The sequence below is a fragment of the Rhinoraja longicauda genome, chromosome 6 (genome assembly GCF_053455715.1).
Source record: "Rhinoraja longicauda isolate Sanriku21f chromosome 6, sRhiLon1.1, whole genome shotgun sequence".
Classification (NCBI taxonomy): Eukaryota; Metazoa; Chordata; class Chondrichthyes; order Rajiformes; family Arhynchobatidae; genus Rhinoraja; species Rhinoraja longicauda.
Genome location: NC_135958.1, coordinates 67117477 through 67136240, shown reverse-complemented (window position 1 = coordinate 67136240; position 18764 = coordinate 67117477). Strand labels below are relative to the sequence as shown.

Sequence of the window (18764 nt, the reverse complement as noted above, 5' to 3'; positions counted from 1 at the left end):
AACAGCCAAGATGTTCAATACCATGGTGCAACTTTATCAAAAACATCACATCTGTGACTAAAGAAAAATAACTGAAACTTGCACTTAAAACATGCTAGGAATACAAGCAGGGCAGTCAACATGCATGAAATCAAACATTCCAGACCGATGAATTTATCAGGACTTCTGATGATGAAAGTCAAAAAGAAAAATGAAGAAATTCACTTGCAGAGAATCTACTTAAATTTTGAAATATTTGCATCATTTTTCTCTTTGCATATCAAATTCATAAGAGTTTGTTTAATAGCAATCTAGTAAAGCTTGTGGTTTGGTTTTCAGGATAAAGCCAAGAAAGGGCACAGAAATTGTTAAAATAGAAATCTCAAATTGTTCATCTAGAATCATACTTACATGAACCTGGGCAATTTTCACCCTCTCCAGTTGCGATATCCTAAATGAGAAAGCATAATATCATTAACTTTAATGTCATATTATTTCAAAACTAAAATCTGTGTAGAGTAGGCAACAATCATGACCTGCAATACATTATGAATTAACTCTCATTTTAGCTATCAAACTGATTATGAACAAGTTATGAAATACATTTACAAGTACACCCAAGAGACTCAGTGGGTGAAATGACAAATGGTACATATTGCAGAACAAGATCCCAGGATTATGCAGCATTAAATGGTACAAATTTATGACATTATATTCAAATCTACCAAATGGGAAAAATTTAAAGTTCACATACATAGCTAAATTTAGGTAAAGCTAACTTGTGGCCAAGACAAACAAACCTGAAAAGCCATCTATATTGAATCAATTTTCAACAGGGCTGGTACAATTAACCATAACACTGCAATTAATCAGAAGAAAATTGTATTTAGTTTAGTTTAGAGATACAGCGTGGAAACAGGCCCTTCGGCCCACCGAGTCCGCACAGATTAGCGATCCCCGCACATTAAAACTATCCAACACACACTAGGGACAATTTACATTTACAACAAGCCAATTAACCTACATACCTGTACGTCTTTGGAGTGTGGGAGGAAACCGAAGATCTCAGAGAAAAAACCCCCGCGGTCAAGGGGAGAAAGTACAAACTCCATATAGACAGCACCCATAGTTGGGATCGAACCAGGGTGCTCGGCGCTGCAAGCAGCAACTCTACCACAGCGCCACTGTGGCCACCCATTAATTTATATGGCAATGAAATGGACAAGGCGTAGAAATTGACACAGCACAGGAATGCATACTGGGGACACCTGTTCAATAATATATTCATGCATGTTTAGTTCAATGTCTCATGTGAAAGGTACCATCCCAACAGTACAGTACACCTGTGCCTGAAGTCTCTAGAATGGGATGCAAATCCACAACCAGTATGTGAAGTTACTATCCAAGACATGCCTAACACCCGAAATGCACCAAGTTGACAATTAAAATTGCAGGAACAAAGTCAAATGTTATAATGGCCCAAATATATAGAATTTAAAATGATACACCGATTGTCATTTTCATCAATATTTTCTTGTTCAAAAAGTAGTGAAAGGTCTGGTTGCTGAAAATAAAGTGGGGTTAAGAGATATATCAATTAAAGTTCACAAAAATCAAAAGGTTGCGGAGAAATGCATATTTAGATAAAACACTGGATTAATCAATGCTGATATTAGGTTAAAATCAGACATTAAGTAGTAACTCCTTGCACAAGTAAAAAATTTAAATTAGACATACAAAGAAGGGCGCGAGGGGAACATTTTAAAAAGGGACCCAAAGAGAAAGTTCTTCCCACAGATGGGGATGGGTACATGGGAAAGAGCTGTTGGACAAAGTGGTAGAGGAAGGTAAAATGAAAAGAGTTAATATATAATTGAACAGGTGCACGGTTAGGAAGGGATATGAAGGCATTCACCTACTTCAAGTAGGCACCTTGGTCAGCATAGATGAGATAGGCTAAAGAGAAAATAAAGCAGATAAAATACAGAAAATAGAAAGGTGACTTGCTAAAGTAACATGTGGTAGGAAATAAGAATTTAAGTGAAATAATTAGAGTGCATGAGGTAATGTCAAGTATACCTATCCATGATTTTCACAGAAGAGAATGAAAGTGGGGATGGAAAGATAGTCATGAATAGCTACAAATGTATTGAAATGAGTGGCCAAACATCGGCAGAGAAGTATCACCAGGATGCAATGCAGAGTGGAGAGAAAAAGAGAAAAATGCTCTATGGTCCAAAATGAAATGCATTTCCTCCAAACAAACATGGTTAATCAACATCAGTCAACAGAATGCAAAGTAGGGATGATATGGACAAATTTAATAGCCAATTGTATTGACAAAAACAGCAGAATCGCTTTGATATGTGAATTAGTGTATGGCACACCTGCCTTACAATTATTTTGATAAATGGTATTTTGGATGGACCGAAAATGAGGCAGTGTTAGCTCAACTGTAGAATCTATACTATGTTTGTACAACTTAGCCACACCAAGTTTCAAGAAAACAGAAAATAATTTCTGTGGAAGGATATGGATTGTGATGTATTACACTTCTCCCATATCCACATTTATTTGCTTTTAATAAATTGGTGCTTGGCTCCCTCCCAAAACTAATGACAAGTGGCTTGCTAAAAGGGCAAGAACAGTATAATTGCCCCAAGACAACATCAAGCTAATGCATTGCAGGGTACCAGATATCCTGCAGCAAAACATGCTACAAATCTAGCATGATAATTTCCTGATAAGTTTACCAGAGTGTTGGGAGGTTTTTTCACAGTGTCAAATATGCCGCTTGTCTTGCCACCAGGAGGATTTTTCTGTTGCTTTGATTCTGCTGTTTCAGCGGTAGCTGCTCCAAAGATACCACTACTTTTTCCACCTAGAAAAATAAATGAATTAACTTAAATATCCATCTTGGCACTTCATTACTTCAAGATTTTACAATATTTCATCAATGAATGGTACCCAGTAAACCACTTGCTTAAAGGGCGATCAACAACACACGAGCAGAGGCTGCAATGTTTGACTGCGCAACACTGCTTAAAATTAGTCACTTCAGTTCAGTGTTTGAATATTTTCAGTAGCACTGTAAAAATGCAGGGTGTGCTTAACTGCAGGGTGTCACAGCAGACATTGCTATCAACATATACTAGTTTGTCATTTCTACCAGGCAAAAATGTACAAACAGATTGAAGTCAATCTGCCTGCAGGTAACGCACACCATGAAAGAAAGGCAGTGACAGTGTTTAAAGTCCACCAAATAGCTACATTTCTGAAATGTGTACACACAAAGCTTATTTTCCAAATGCTCAAATATCTTAAGATACAAAAAATAGGAGTGATAGTAACACAAGATCATTCAGCCCCAAGGACTGCTCCACCATTCATGTTGATCATGATTGATTTATATTTTGATTCCATTATGAAGTCCGCTTGCACCGAGTAAGTTTAGATACAGCAGAATTAGGACCAAACCTGCATAAATGAGAAGACAGCAGCGTCTGAAGAAGGGTCTCGACCCAAAACATTACTTATCCATGTTCTCCAGGGATGCTGCCCAACCCACCAAGTTACTCCAGCATTTTGTGTCCTTTTGTGTATTAACCAGCATCTGCAGGTCTTAGATTCTATGGTAGGGTTACAAGTAGCTACTTCAGTAAATTGTGGGAAACAGCACTTCACAGGGATAGGTATGGGACCAGTCGTCTATTATTAATAACAAGGTATTACTTAAAATATTCAAATAATTGATTGCAATGAAATTACAGTATAATGAATTGATGTAGATGAACAAAGTGCAAGACCAATGTCAGGTTGTTCGGGGTTATGGGGAGAAGGCAGGAGAATGGGGTTAGGAGGGAGAGATAAATCAGCCATGATTGAATGGCGTAGTAAACTTGATGGGCCGAAAGGCCTAATTCTGCCCCTATCACTAATGACCTTATGACCAATGAACTTGCAAAATATACACAATGGGCCAATACTTCAAATCTTGTTTTCCTTAATGAGACATTTTGTTCATTGGGGAATGGTGGGGAAAGGATTGGAAAAAGGTGTAAATGGGACAGGAAGCAAATATATTTCTAGAAGGTAGATATACAAATCATGAAATAATAACAATCACAAACAGACAAAGCACAGATTCATTCACAAAAGGACAAAAAAAAGCTAGATGTTAAACTTGGATGAAACCCCAGTTAGACCATGCTTAAGTATGGTTCATAGTCCTGTTTTTAATATAATTTGAAGACAGAAGCACAAGTTTACAGGAATTAAACTAAAACAAAAAACGTGCAAAAGTAAAGACTGAACACATCATACTTGTATATGGTATACATACTGTATATCAGAAACACGTAGAAATTGTAGCATGCTATAACAAGTAGTAGTTGAGACAAAGATTATAATATGTTTAACATGATTCCATCTCTTCTATTACGCATTGCATTAGTGTCAGTTATTCAGCATGGAAACAGACCCTTTAGGTCAACTTGTTCATGCTGACCCAGTTGCATTCCAGTATTCCCATTTGCCCCTATCAATAGACAATAGGTGCAGAAGTAGGCCATTCGGCCCTTCGAGCCGGCACCGCCATTCATTGTGATCACGGCTGATCATCCTCAATCAGTACCCCGTTCCTACCCTATCCCCATACCCCCTGACTCCTCTATCCTTGAGCTCTATCTAACTCTGTCTTGAAAGCATCCAGAGAATTGGCCTCCACTGCCTTCCACAGATTTACAACTTTGAGTGAAAAAGTTTTTCCTCATCTCCGTTCTAAATGGCCTACCCCTTATTCTTAAACTGTGGCCCCTGGTTCTGGACTCGCCCAACATCGGGAACATATTTCCTGCCTCTAGCGCGTCCACTCCCTTAATAATCTTATGTTTCAATAAGATCCCCTCTCATCCTTCTAAATTCCAGTGTATACAAGCCCAATCGCTCCAGTCTTTCAACATACGACAATCCCACCATTCCAGGAATTAACCTAGTAAACCTACGCTGCATTCCCTCAATAGCACGAATGTCCTTCCTCAAATTTAGAGACCAAAACTTAACAGTACTCCAGGTGTGGTCTCACTAGGGTCGTGTACAACTGCAGAAGGACCTCTTTGCTTCCATACTCAACACCTCTTGTCATAAAGGCCAACATGCCATCAGCTTTCTTCACTGCCTGCTGCACCTGCATGCTTACTTTCAGTGACTGATGAACAAGAACACCCAGATCTCTTTGTACTTCCCCTTTACCTAACTTGACACCATTCAGATAATAATCTGCCTTCCTGTTCTTACCACCAAAGTGGATAACTTCACATTTATCCACATTAAACTGCATCTGCCCACTCACACAACCTGTCCAAGTCACCCTGCATTCTCATAGCATCCTCTTCACAGTTCACACTGCCACCCAGCTTTGTGTTATCCGCAAATTTGCTAATGTTACTTTAATCCCTTCATCTAAGTCATTAATGTATATTGTAAATAGCTGCGGTCCCAGCATCAAGCCTTGTGGGTACCCCACTAGTCACTGCCTGCCATTCTGAAAGGGACCCGCTAATCCCTACTCTTTGTTTCCTGTCTGCCAACTAATTTTCTATCTGTGTCAGTACCTTACCCCCAATACCATGTGCTCTAATTTTGCCCACTAATCTCCTATGTGGACCTTATCAAAGGCTCTGAACTTTCCTGCCCATGCAATGTCCAAATGTCTTTTAAACATGCTAAATGTGCCCATCCCTTCCACTTCCCCTGGCAGCTTGTTCCATATACCAGCCAAATGGTATGAAAATCTTGTTCCTCAGGTTCTTTGGCAGAGGTGCAACTGGTAGAGATGCAGCCTCAGCAGCAGAGACCGAGGTTCAATCCGGATTTTGGGCTGCAATCTGTGTGGAATTTGCATGCTTTTGTGGCCACATGAGTTTCCTCCAAAAGCTCTGGTTTCCTCCCACATCCCAAAGGCGCATGAGTTTGTTAGTTACTGTAAAATTGTTCCTAATGTGAAGGGAAATGTTGAATAAGTGAGATAATATAGAACTAGTGTTAATGGACATCGATTGGCACCAGGACAATTTAAACCAATGTATTAGACTATCCGACATTGATAGAAAGTCTCAACAATCCACCTTATCTCTGCCCCTTGAGATTTTATAAACCTCTATATGGTCACCCCTCATCCAATGCTCCAGTGAAAAGAGCCTCAGCCTATCCAATCTCAAGAACTTCAGTCCCAGTAAGGTGCACCACTGTCTACCAGCATCGCCACCTTCAGGGTAAACTCGGATAAATATTTCAAACTGAAAAATTGAAACAAGATATCTGGAGCCACAACTTGTCACACCTTGTAGTTGTTTTGTTCTCTACCTTCCAACTCCCTACCCATGTTAAAACTGACTTCACTTCCTTTAGTTTTGGATCCGACTTAAAAACTCTGAAATTCAGTATAAACATAATCGACTCCACTTGGCTTAAGTTCCATTTTAGAAACGCACACCAACTTTGATCAGCTCACATCGACCAAGTGCTCAATCACCACCCAAATAACAGATTCTTATTCTGTTGACAATTAAAATTGCAGGAACAAAGTCAAATGTTATAATTGCCCAAATATATAGAATTAAAAATAATACACCAATTGCCATTTTCATCAATATTTTCTTGTTCAAAAAGTACTGAAAGGTTGCTGAAAATAAAGTGGGGTTAAGAGATATATCAATTAAAGTTCACAAAAATCAAAAGGTGGGGAAAAATGCATATTTAGATAAAACACTGGATTAATCAATGCTGATATTAGGCTAGAATCAAACATTAAGTAGTAACTCCTTGCACAAGTAAAAATTTTTAATTAGACATACAAAGAAGGGCGTGAGGGGAACATTTAAAAAAGGGACCCAAAGAGAAAGTTCTTCCCACAGATGGGGATGGGTACATGGGAAAGAGCTGTTGGACAAAGTGGTAGAGGAAGGTAAAATGAAAACAGTTAATATATAATTGAACAGGTACACGGTTAGGAAGGGATATGGCCCAAGCAAAGGGGAAGGCATTCACCTACTTCAGGTAGGCACCTTGGTCAGCAAAGAGGAGATAGGCTAAAGAGAAAATAAAGCAGATAAAATACAGAAAATAGAAAGGTGACTTGCTAAAGTAACATGTGGTAGGAAATAAGAATTTAAGTGAAATAATTAGAGTGCATGAGGTAATGTCAAGTGTACCTATCCATGATTTTCACAGAAGAGAATGAAAGTGGGGATGGATAGTCATGAATAGCTACAAATGTATTGATAGATTCTTATTCTGTTCAAACTCAACATTCTTGAACAAGCCTTTATTTACATTTCCCAATCATGTTTGCACCTTTGCCTACAGCAGATAAACTCCCCAAATCTTTTCATGACAACTTCTACCTGTAGCAACAATGACCATTCAGCCTTCTTTTGCTTTGATGTTAATTGGCTTCAGTTATACCAGGGCTTCTTCATGCCACACTTGGTTGAATGTAACTTTAATGTCAATCAAAGTCATTCTCATCTCACCTTTGAAATGCAATTTTTGGGTCTACATTTGGACTAATGCAGTGCTGGGATCTAAAGCAGAGGGATGCTGGCAAAATCAAAACTGGGCATTGGCGAGTAGGTAATCTTGCCGGTAATGATTAAGAGTAGACTGATTAGATGGCAATTAATCAACTTTGGATTTGTCTTGCTTTTAGTGAACAGGACAACCTGGGGAATTTTAGGTAGATATATCATTTCATAGCTATATTGGAACTAGCCCACAATTGTTTTGGAGCACATCTTCAGTACAACAACTGGGATGTTGTTCAATTCCATTGCCTTGGTTGCCTCCAGAACACGCAACCATTTCTTGGCAGCTCATGGAACAAAGTGAATTTGCTGAAGGCAGGCTTCTGTGATGATGGGAATGTCAGGAATGAAGACAAGATGAATGGACAAATCAGCACTTCTGGCTAAAGTGTTTCAAATGCTTCAGCCTCGTCTTTAGCACTGAATGAGCTCTGCCATTAGTAAGAATGTGAATGCTCCAAATCTTTGCTCCCTTAGTTATTTAACTAATACTATTCCAAACTAGATGCAGCAGGATGGCAGAATGTTTACATGTGCTACCAGTTGTGGGAATCGCTTAGCATTATCAAATGCATGCTGCTCAGTATACCTGCAGCTCTCTGCTGCTGCTGGCAGTCCACAGCATTTGAGTAGCCTGTTTTGAGCAGTCAGATCATGTCCGGGTCATGAGTGCAGTGTATCAGAACAGGGAGGTTCCTCAACATGAAGACAGGCCCATCTCCACAAGTACGATATGGTGGTTACTTCTACCAGTGTGTTCAGACAAATGCATCTGCAGATTGGAAGGGAAAAGCTGCCTCGGGCTCGTCCAATTAAGCTTTAAATCACCTGCTCCAATGTCTCATCCTTTGGCCCTGTCATTTTTGACAAATTATATTTAATTATACTTATTAACATTCACAATGGTAGGTTCTACAACATTAAAGCATTATCAACTGGAAATTGATATTGCTGTTTATAAAGCTTTAGTTAGGATATAACCAGTAATTGCATTCAGATCAGGTTACCACTCTAGGAAGATGTTCAAGTTGTTGAGAAGACAGATTTACCAGGATGATTCTAGGAATGAGGAATTTTAGCTACAAAATTAGTTTGAGGCTGCTATTGCTTTTCCTTGAAACAAAGGAAAGTGGAGGGAGATTTGATTGAGGTTAGGCAAGGTTTAATATTGTCACGCACATTAATGAAAAGTTTTGTTTAGTATTCTATCCACATAGATCAGATATACCAAACAGATACAATCTAGTCAAACTCAAGTACAATAGATGGAGCACTGGGAAAGATAGAGTGCAGAATGTAGCTCTCAGCCTTGTAGCGCATGTTCCACGGAAAAAGTCCAATATCCTCAATGGGGATAGAGGTGAATCAGACAGTACCCTTGTTTGTAGAAGGACCGTTCAGAAGCTTGATAACAGGAGAAAGAAGCTGTTCCAAAGTCTGGCAGTAGGTGCTTTCAAGCTCCTGTACTGTCTGCTGGATGGGAGCAGGGAGAAGGAGGAATAGCCAGGGTGGGCAAATCTTTGATTAGGTTGGCTGGTTTTCTGAGGCAGCATGAAGTGTAGATCAAAAGAGTCAAGAGTGTTTTATTGTCATAAGTCCCAGATAGAACAATGAAATTCTTACTTGCTGCAGTGCAACAGAATATGTAAACATAGTACACTGTAAACAATATAATAAATAAGAGAAAAAAATGTTCAGTCTTTATATATACACATACTCACAAATACACACATATGTGTATAATATATACACACGCACACATATGTACACGAAAAACAAACAATTGAGTCAATGGTGGGATGCCTGGTCCGTGTGATGTATATGGCTACATCTACAACCCCCTGCAATTTCTTGAGGTCGAAAGAGCTGTTCCTAAACCAAGCTGTGATGCAACCCGACAGTATGCTTTCTACAGTAGGAGATATGCTGAATTTCCTCAGTCTCCTCGCGAGGTAGAGGGGTGGCGTGCCTTCTTTACTGCCGCATCTATGTGGTTGGTTGACAATAGATCATTGAAAATAATAACACCAAGGAACTTGAGGCTCTCAACTTTTTCTAGCTCCACACCATTGAAGCTGATTGGGGCTTGTACACCATCATGTTTCCTGAAGTCAATAACTAGCTCCTTCGTCTTGCTGGCATTGAGGCTGGGGTTATTGTCCTGACACCATGTGACCAAGTTCTCTATCTCCTTGCAACAGATACTAACTAGTTTAGATAAGGTACACAGATCAACTGTTTCCATTAGCTGATGGAATAATGACCAGATGGCTTAGTTTTGAAGTTTTGGGGAATTGATGCAAGAGGATGAGAGGTACCTTTTAAATTAAAAGGCAGGGATAACGTGGAACTCACTGTTTATAAGAGTTATTCGGGAGGGGATGAAAAATGATTTCAAATCATTCAATGTGATTGACTGCACTGCTTTAAAAAGTAGACGAACAGACGAGCCAAATGGCCCCCTCCTGCACCATAATTAATCAACGACAAGGGGCCACACGAACTTTGAATTAAATGATTCCTGTGAGGTTTGCTGAGTATTTTGACTTCAAACATTAAAAAATGAAATACTCTTACTGATCTGTACCATCTGTTAAGATTAAACAGGATGTCACTTATCAAATAATATTCTCCAGAAAGCTTTACTTACAGGCCATTAATAAAATTAATGGCATAAAGAATAAGTGGAGAACTAAAACAGGATTAGGTACAACTTAGTGTATAGTTCTCCACACCAGATTAGTTTTAATAAATCTCAATGTGCTTGTGAGAAAACAAGGAACACACAAGATAGAAATGAACCTGTCAACTCCAAGCTTATTTATTAAACTAGGTACCAAACATAAAACTGAACCTGGTGGGTTGGTTCTTCGAGCCACAGGCTGGCTGTCCACTGGTGGTCCAAAGATATTGGACGCAGTTTTGCTTGGTCGAGAATGCGCAGGTTTGACATTTTCCTCCACCCCGAATGAGATGCTGGATCCACCACCAGGAGGCTGCAATCCTCTGCTTGGAAAGTAAAAAACAAAATTCCATAAATGTCATTTCTTAACAATAACAAATTAACTCAAATAGATCTAAGCATTTGTATGCAAACAAGTGCAGGGCAGCTTTTATGAATACTTGAGCCCTTAGCTCAGATGACATGTTAAGAGTCTTGAGGAATTAGACTTGGTTACAGCCATTTTGCAACACGAAAATTTCATTTATTTTGAAATGATAGTGGAATTTAAAACCAAAGCTTTTCAGCAACTTCCCTCCCCACCACAATTGGCCTCCCCATTCTACACAAGGACCAACAGGAACACACAATTGGTAAAGCCAAATCTGAACACATTTTAATACAAATCCAACCAGTCATGTTATCATTTAGATTCCTTTACTAGTAGTCCAGAGTAGGGAGAGATTAAAGACAGATGAAATGTTGGAGTACTCAGGCGGACAGGCAGCATTTCCGGATATAAGGAATGGTAACGTTTCAGATCGAGACCCATCTTCAGACTCTCATTTCCCTCTCCATTGACTCAGTCTGAAGAAGGGTCTTGACCAGACACGTCACCCATTCCTTCTATCCAGAGATGCTACAGGTCCCACTGTTACTCTAACATTTTTACACGTTACTTCAGCATTTTGTCTATCTTTGGTGTAAACCAGCATCTGCAATTACTTCCTACACGAGATGAAAGACATCATGAACACACCCTATATGCCAGTTGATCCTCGCAAAACCCAGGGACTCCATCTACCCATTATGCTGGCTCGGCACGGCCATCAGAATCAAGGACGAGTCTCACACCAGTCACTCCCTCACCCATCAGGCAAGAGATAGTTTGGAAACACATACCTCCAGATTCAGTGACAGTTTCTTCCCTTTCTTCTTGCAACTAAACAATCCTCTCATCAGCTAGATTGTGGCCCTGACCTCCCATCTATCTCAATGGAGCCCTGTAAATTACCTTTAATTGGGTTTTATCTTGCACAAAATGTGGTACCCTTTGCACTGCGGACAGCTTTTTTTGTAATCATATATATATTCCTTTATTCATCCCAAACCGGGGAAATTTACAGTGATAGACAGAATATAGTCTTTTCTTTAACTGGATAGCACACAAAAAATAGCTTTTCACTGTACCTTGGTATACGTGACAATAATACTCTAAACTAAATTGATTGCATCATGGCATGGCCAATCAGGATACTTTCTAGTGTTTGTGTCAAAATTTGGTAGTCTTCAGAGACATGTTGAATCTTCGCCGATGATATCCAGCTCCTCATCTCCACCAAGTCAATCTCCACCACCACACACTCTACACTGACAAACTGCATCACTGAAATAAAATCTTGGCTTCAATCAAATTTCCTCAAACTCAACTGCAACAAATCTGAAATCATCATCATTGGTCCAAAAACGCTCACCAAATCCACCCAAAACTTCATCCTCAATATTGATGGTCTCCCAGTATCCACCTCCTCTCACATCCAGAATCTTGGAATCATCGTTGATCAAACCCTCTCCTTCGACAAACACATCACAAAGTCAGCCTTCTTCCACCTCAAAAAAATTGCCCGTCTCCGTCCATCCCTCTCCTTCACAGCTGCAGAAACCCTCATCCACGCCTTCATCACCTCCCGTCTGGACTACTGCAACAGCCTCCTCTATGGCTCACCCTCAAAAATCATCAGTAAACTTCAATACATTCAAAACTCCGCTGCCCGTCTACTCACCCACTCCCGATCCGTGACCATATCACCCCCGTCCTTTACAAACTCCACTGGCTCCCCATCCCCCAGAGAATCCAATACAAACAAAATCCTCCTCATGACCTACAAAGCCCTCCATCACCTGGCCCCATCCTACCTGACTGACCTCCTCCACAGGCACACTCCCACCTGCACCCTCCGCTCTGCTGCTGCCAATCTCCTGCCCCACCCCCCCCCCCCCCATCCGGACCAAACAGATCCTGGGGGGACAGGGCTTTCTCCATCGCTGCTCCCACCCTATGGAACTCACTACCCCAAACCGTCAGAGACTCCTCCTCACTCACCACATTCAAAACATCACTGAAGTCTCACCTCTTCAGCACTGCCTTCAACCACTGAAGGTCACCTCACCTTCTGTCTCCTTTCTCTGTTCGTTTACTTATTTATCTATTTATTCACTTCTCTATGTTCTAGAAATCTCTGTAAAGCGTCTTTGAATGTTTGAAAAGCGCTATATAAATGTAATGCATTATTATTATTATTATTATTAAAACATCTTAGAAAGTATGACAGCCGTCATTGGATTGTTTACCCTGATCAACTACCAAAATTGTTCACTATTCCAGCATCATGCTGTCTTTATGGTGTTTGCACGTTTTCATGTGACCATATGGGTTTCCTCCGGGTGCTTTGGTTTCCTCCCACATTCTAAAGATATGCAGGTTTGTAGGTTAATTGGCTTCTGTAAATTGTCCCTAGTGTGTAGGATAGAACTAGTGTATGGGTGATTGCAGGTCAGCATAGACTTGGTAGGTTGAAGGGCCTGTTTCCACACGCATCTCTAAATTAAACTAAAAAAACTTTACTCTTGCAGTGCTCACCCGACAAAGTTTCCATATCTTTGACCCTACACCCACAAAACACCTTTTATCGTCTTCCTCAATGTGACAATGAATTGTTCCACCACTCAGACACCGTCCAAGTCATGTACCAACAATGGAGTAATGAAATTTTGTACTAGATTTATAGATACAGCGCGGAAACAGGCCCTTCGGCCCACCGAGTCCGCACCGCCCAGCGATCTCCGCACATTAACACTATCCTACACACACTAGGGACAATTTTTACATTTACCCAGTCAATTAACCTACATACCTGTACGTCTTTGGAGTGTGGGAGGAAACCGAAGATCTCGGAGAAAACCCACGCAGGTCACAGGGAGAACGTACAAACTCCGCATAGTACAGCACCCGTACTCAGGATCGAACCTGAGTCTCCGGCGCTGCATTCGCTGTAAGGCAGCAACTCTACCGCTGCGCCACCGTGCCACCGTACTAGCTGCAGGCAGAAACATTCACAGACATCTTTAACTTCTCACTAATTCATTTTGAGATCCCCAATTTAGGATGTCGACCATCATCATGGTACCAAAGAAAGTCAAGGTGGTGTGCATTGATAACTACCATCCAGTGTCCCAGACATCCACCATTCTAAAGTGCTTCAAGATGTGTTCTCAGCCTCTTCCTCCCTATATACCTATGACTGTCGGGCCAAGTTCTGTTCTAACTCCATGTACAGGTTTGCAGTACAGGAAGAATGTAGAGAGCATGGTAACATGGTATCAAAACAACAACCTCTCCTTCAAAATGTGTAGGAAGGAACTGCAGATGCTGATTTACACAAAAGATAAACAAAAAATGCTGGAGTAACTCGGTGGGACAGGCAGCATCTCTGGAGAGAAGCAATGGATGACGTTTCGGGTTAAGACCATCCTTCAGGCATCATCAGTCCGAAGAAAGGTCTTGACCAGAAACGTCACCCATTCCTTCTCTCCAAAGATGCAACCTCCTTCAACGTCAGCAAGATGAAGAAGCTGGTTATTGACTTCTGGAAGTGTGGTGTAGTATATACCACAATTAGCATCAATACTGCCAAAGCAGAAATGGTCACAAATAAGGTTTAAGATCCTTGGCGGAAATATCATGCAATGGTCCTGGACCAACCATATGGAAGCTATTACCAATAAAGAACTTCATGGCCTTATTTCTTCGGAAGACTGAGATTTGTCAAGTCTCCAACCACACTTACCAACTTGCACAGAAAGCATATTATCAGGTTGCATTACAGCTTGGTTTGGGAACAACTCTGCACAAGACCACAGAAATTACAGAGAGTTGCAGATGTGGTCCAGTCCATTATGCACACACCTCCAGCACCCACCCCCTCCAATCGACTCCATCTGCACCACATTACCTTGGGAAAGTAACCAACATAATCAGTCATTCCACTTCTCCCCCCTCCTGTCAGGCAGTTTGAAACCACGTACCATCTGAATTGAACAGTTTCTTCCCATTATCTGACGACTGAACAGTCCTCCCATAAATTAGATGATAGTCCCAATCTTCCTGTCAACCTTCTTTGAGCATGCTGGACCTTTTCCCCCATAACTATTAAACTACTATGCAGTAAAAGTATATTCTGCACCCAGGTATTTCTCTTTGTAATACCCTTTGTACATGTGTACGGCTTGATTGTACTCATGCACAGTATGATCTCATTTAATTGGATAGTATGCAAATTTTCACTTGTACAAATGACAATAAAACAATACCAACATACAGGACAGGAGGGGGTGTAGATGACAAAATAAATATATTTAATAGGGTAAGGACATTGTTGTAGTGGGGATAAACTGTGGATGAAGTCATCCCATTGAGGGCAGTGAGTAAGAGCACAAAAAGAAGTTAAATGCTACAAAATGCAGAGCTGTAGTTCGTTTGATTGTGCTCTCACCAACTTCCCTCATTAATCTATCAATTGGATGACTACATCTATAACTAAATGTCACAACAAATTCACCATTTCTGCAGCCTGTCTAATGAATCTTCATTCCAAACATCCTATGGAATATATATCTGTTTTTTGGAATGGTGACCAAAACCATACATAACCCTCCATTTGTAGCCTCCAAAGACACCGAGACATTTTAACTCCTATACAGATCTTTTTTTGGTAAAATGGCCAATATTTCATTTGCCTGCCTGATTGTGTCATTTCCCCACCCTTCCCCCAATATCAATATTTCCCAATGTTACCATTGTGTACAGTTTTGGTCTCCTAATTTGAGGAAGGACATCCTTGTAATTGAGGCAGTGCAGCGTAGGTTCACGAGATTGATCCCTGGGATGGTGGGACTGACATATGAGGAAAGATTGAAAAGACCGGGCTTGTATTCACTGGAGTTTAGAAGGATGAGAGGGGATCTTATAGAAACATATAAAATTATAAAAGGACTGGACAAGCTAGGTGCAGGAAAAATGTTCCCAATGTTGGGCGAGTCCAGAACCAGGGGCCACAGTCTTAGAATAAAGGGGAGGCCATTTAATACTGAGGTGAGAAAAAACTTTTTCACCCAGAGAGTTGTGAATTTGTGGAATTCTCTGCCACAGAGGGCAGTGGAGGCCAAATCACTGGATGGATTTAAGAGAGAGTTAGATAGAGCTCCAGGGGCTAGTGGAATCAAGGGATATGGGGGGAAGGCAGGCACGGGTTATTGATTGGGGACGATCAGCCATGATCACAATCAATGGCGGTGCTGGCTCAAAGGGCCGAATGGCCTCTTCCTGCACCTATTTTCTATGTTTCTATGAAAACCAAGACTTTGCTTTACTGTTTTATGCACCTCACAATTTTCTCCTCATTATATTATATCTGTCATGCTCTCATCCATTCACTCAGCATGACCATATCCCACTGAAGTCACCTTACAAGCTCCTCTCTGCTCACCATCCCACCTGGTTTTGCAAATTTAGAAATGACATTTAATCCCCGCAGCCAAATCACTGATAAAGATTGTGGTTGTGATTATGTAGGGCATCAAAGGCCAATCTCTACTATGCCTAACAGTCAGTCTGTCTACTTAAGACCAACCAATCTAATCACATTTTGTTTTGTCTACTCACTAATTCTCAGTCCATGTCAGTATAACCCTAATTTAACATTCCATAAATGCTGGAGGACCTCAGTGGGCCAGACAGCATCTGGGGAGTGAATGAATAAATGACATTTCGGGTTGGGACCCTTCTTCATGTCCTGCCTGACCCACTGAATTCCACCAAGAAAATTGTGAGGTGCATAAAACAGTAGAGCAAAGTCTTGTGCTTTGCTCAAGATCCCAGCATTTGCAGTTTCTTGTGTCTTCATATCCTCTAATCTTGATGTGTGGGTGTGGGTCCTTGTTGAAAGCATCTGAAAATACAAATACACCACATCCATCATTTCACCCCAACTAATCTATTTTAGGAATCAAAAGGAAAGAACTCCAATTAGTCAGGTATGATAACCCTTTTATGAATGCATGCCAACTGTGCAATCTTCTATTTTTCTCCAGCCATTTTTGATTTATTGAAAGATACAGGCTGGAAACAGGCCCTTCGGCCCATCAAATCCACACCAACCATCAATCGCCCATTCATACCCCACTTTCACATGAACTCCCTATGTACTAGGGGCATTTTACAGAGGCTATTAAACCTGCAAGCATCTTTGGGACATGAGAGGAAACTAACACAGTCACAGCGGGAACGTGCAAACTCCACACAATCAGTACCCAAGGTTAGGATTGAACCCAGGTTTCTGGCACTACTACCTGCACCATCGTGCTTCCTAATCCCATTATTAAATCCAGCATTTTCATAACTAATAACATCAAACTCGCAGCTTTGTCCCCAGTCCTCCTCCCTCTTCCTCAAATAGGGTGTTATTTTCTGGCCTCCAGTCCCCAGTAACCATTAGCTTCTATAGTTACTAAGCCTGTGTATTAAATCCACAACAGAACAAAGGAGTTCAGCAAAGCACATTCATTCATGCATATTCACAATCTTTAATTAACCATATCTTGATTGCGAACACTTAAACGCAACTTAACTGACTGTTTTTGACTAACACCGAGGCAGTACACAAAGCCTATCAAAAGCTCCTCAACCACAGTCTGTCTTTTTACATGAACAATGTGTACACTTCACCTAATGGGGGATTCTGATCCATGATCAGCCACGCCAGCCCCTTTAAAAATATATGCTGCACAAATGTGGCTGGATATGTCTGAACACTGCAGGTTTGCACTCAGCCTATGCCATGGAAGAAGGACCCACCCATCATTTTGGAACAGGGCCATTTTACAGAGAAATTTCATACATTATAGAGTTGGTCATTTCGATGCTCTGCGGACCTTTTCTATTCACCGTACACCATCAGCATCAGGGCTTTATATTAAAAAAACGAACAAAATATGGATAGGGATTGTCATTAAGGATTACGATTGTTAACATTGTCAGAACTAAAATCTAAAAAACTAACCATGTCATTACATTCACGCAGAGCCGTTATCACTTATTTCTCCACGAACCTTACGGAAGGTTCATTTTCTCCAATTAGCTTACTGTTGCGGCACGGTTTTAATCATGTACACATATCACCTAGCCGTTGGCTTGTCCAATAATCCCAACTCGGCCGGTATCTTTGACTGCTATCGACAAACCGCACCATATACGTCTGCCTCAAGGATCAAGGCTCGAATTGATTTTAACAATGTAGCAAGACCGTCCTTATCAAGGAGTCGGGAACAACGCCCAGACTTGCGTGCGAGGGGGGGGGGGGGGGGGGGGAGTCGAACGTGGCTCCAAGGAAATCTGAACACGAGTCAGGACCGCTCGGCACAGCCACCAGAGGCAAGGAAAGGGAATGAGACCCGGTTCGGGGAGGGATGAAACTGATCAGATGGCTGGGATGGGGGACCGGATCGGGCTACCCCTCCAACAAACCCCGTCTCCAGAGCAACGGCAGCTCGGGAGACCGCCCCCTCACAAGGCTACCTGGTGCTACTGCGGCCTGTGGAGTCCAAGCCCTGGTATATGGTTGTAGTGGTCATCTCCAGCTGTGCTTGCCGACTGCAACTGCCGCTTCCGTCCACAACTAACTGCCTGTTCAGCCGGTCCGCTGCCACTTATTTATAAACGCAGCCCCGCCCTTGCGCGCTTCCATTGGCGCGAACTCGAGAGCCCCGCCTCCCCTTCTCGCATTAGTCAATAGAACAAACCATAGGCGGGCCTTGAGGCCGGGATTGGCTGCAAGCGCTGTCAGTCATGTCCCGCGAGGCGGGACGTCGCGCGGCGCTGGGCTTTGTTCAAAGTGAGGTGATGTCATGGGTAAACGGTCGGGTCTCCTCAGCGTTGACAACGCCTGGGGCAGCGAGGGGCGCGCGGGCACGACGGGGGGCAGCGCCGAGCGAGGGGCGCGTGGGCACGACGGGGGGGCAGCGCCGAGCGAGGGGCGCGCGGGCACGACGGGGGGCAGCGCCGAGCGAGGGCGCGTGGGCACGACGGGGGGCAGCGCCGAGCGAGGGGCGCGCGGTCACGTCGGGGGGGCAGCGCCGAGCGAGGGGCGCGCGGGCACGACGGGGGGCAGCGGTGAACGTGGGGACTGGTTCACGGCAACAGTTGT

General features: G+C 42.0%; 1 protein-coding gene across 2 annotated transcripts in view; it reads right to left on the bottom strand.

Annotated features, from left to right (window-relative positions):
- The window catches only part of LOC144594547 (jupiter microtubule associated homolog 1-like), a 33626-nt gene extending 15344 nt beyond the window's left edge, over positions 1-18282 (bottom strand). Inside the window, exons 1-5 of one of the 2 annotated variants that reach the window (XM_078401238.1) lie at positions 18137-18282; positions 10417-10571; positions 2733-2860; positions 391-430; positions 164-215 (exon numbers count right to left, since the gene is read on the bottom strand). In XM_078401238.1, the coding sequence (XP_078257364.1) occupies positions 164-215; positions 391-430; positions 2733-2860; positions 10417-10571; positions 18137-18192 (431 nt within the window). In that variant the 5' untranslated portion in view covers positions 18193-18282. The remainder of the gene's footprint in view (positions 1-163; positions 216-390; positions 431-2732; positions 2861-10416; positions 10572-18136) is intronic. The other variant, XM_078401237.1, reaches the window with a different exon arrangement.
- Between the last annotated feature and the right edge of the window lie 482 nt (positions 18283-18764).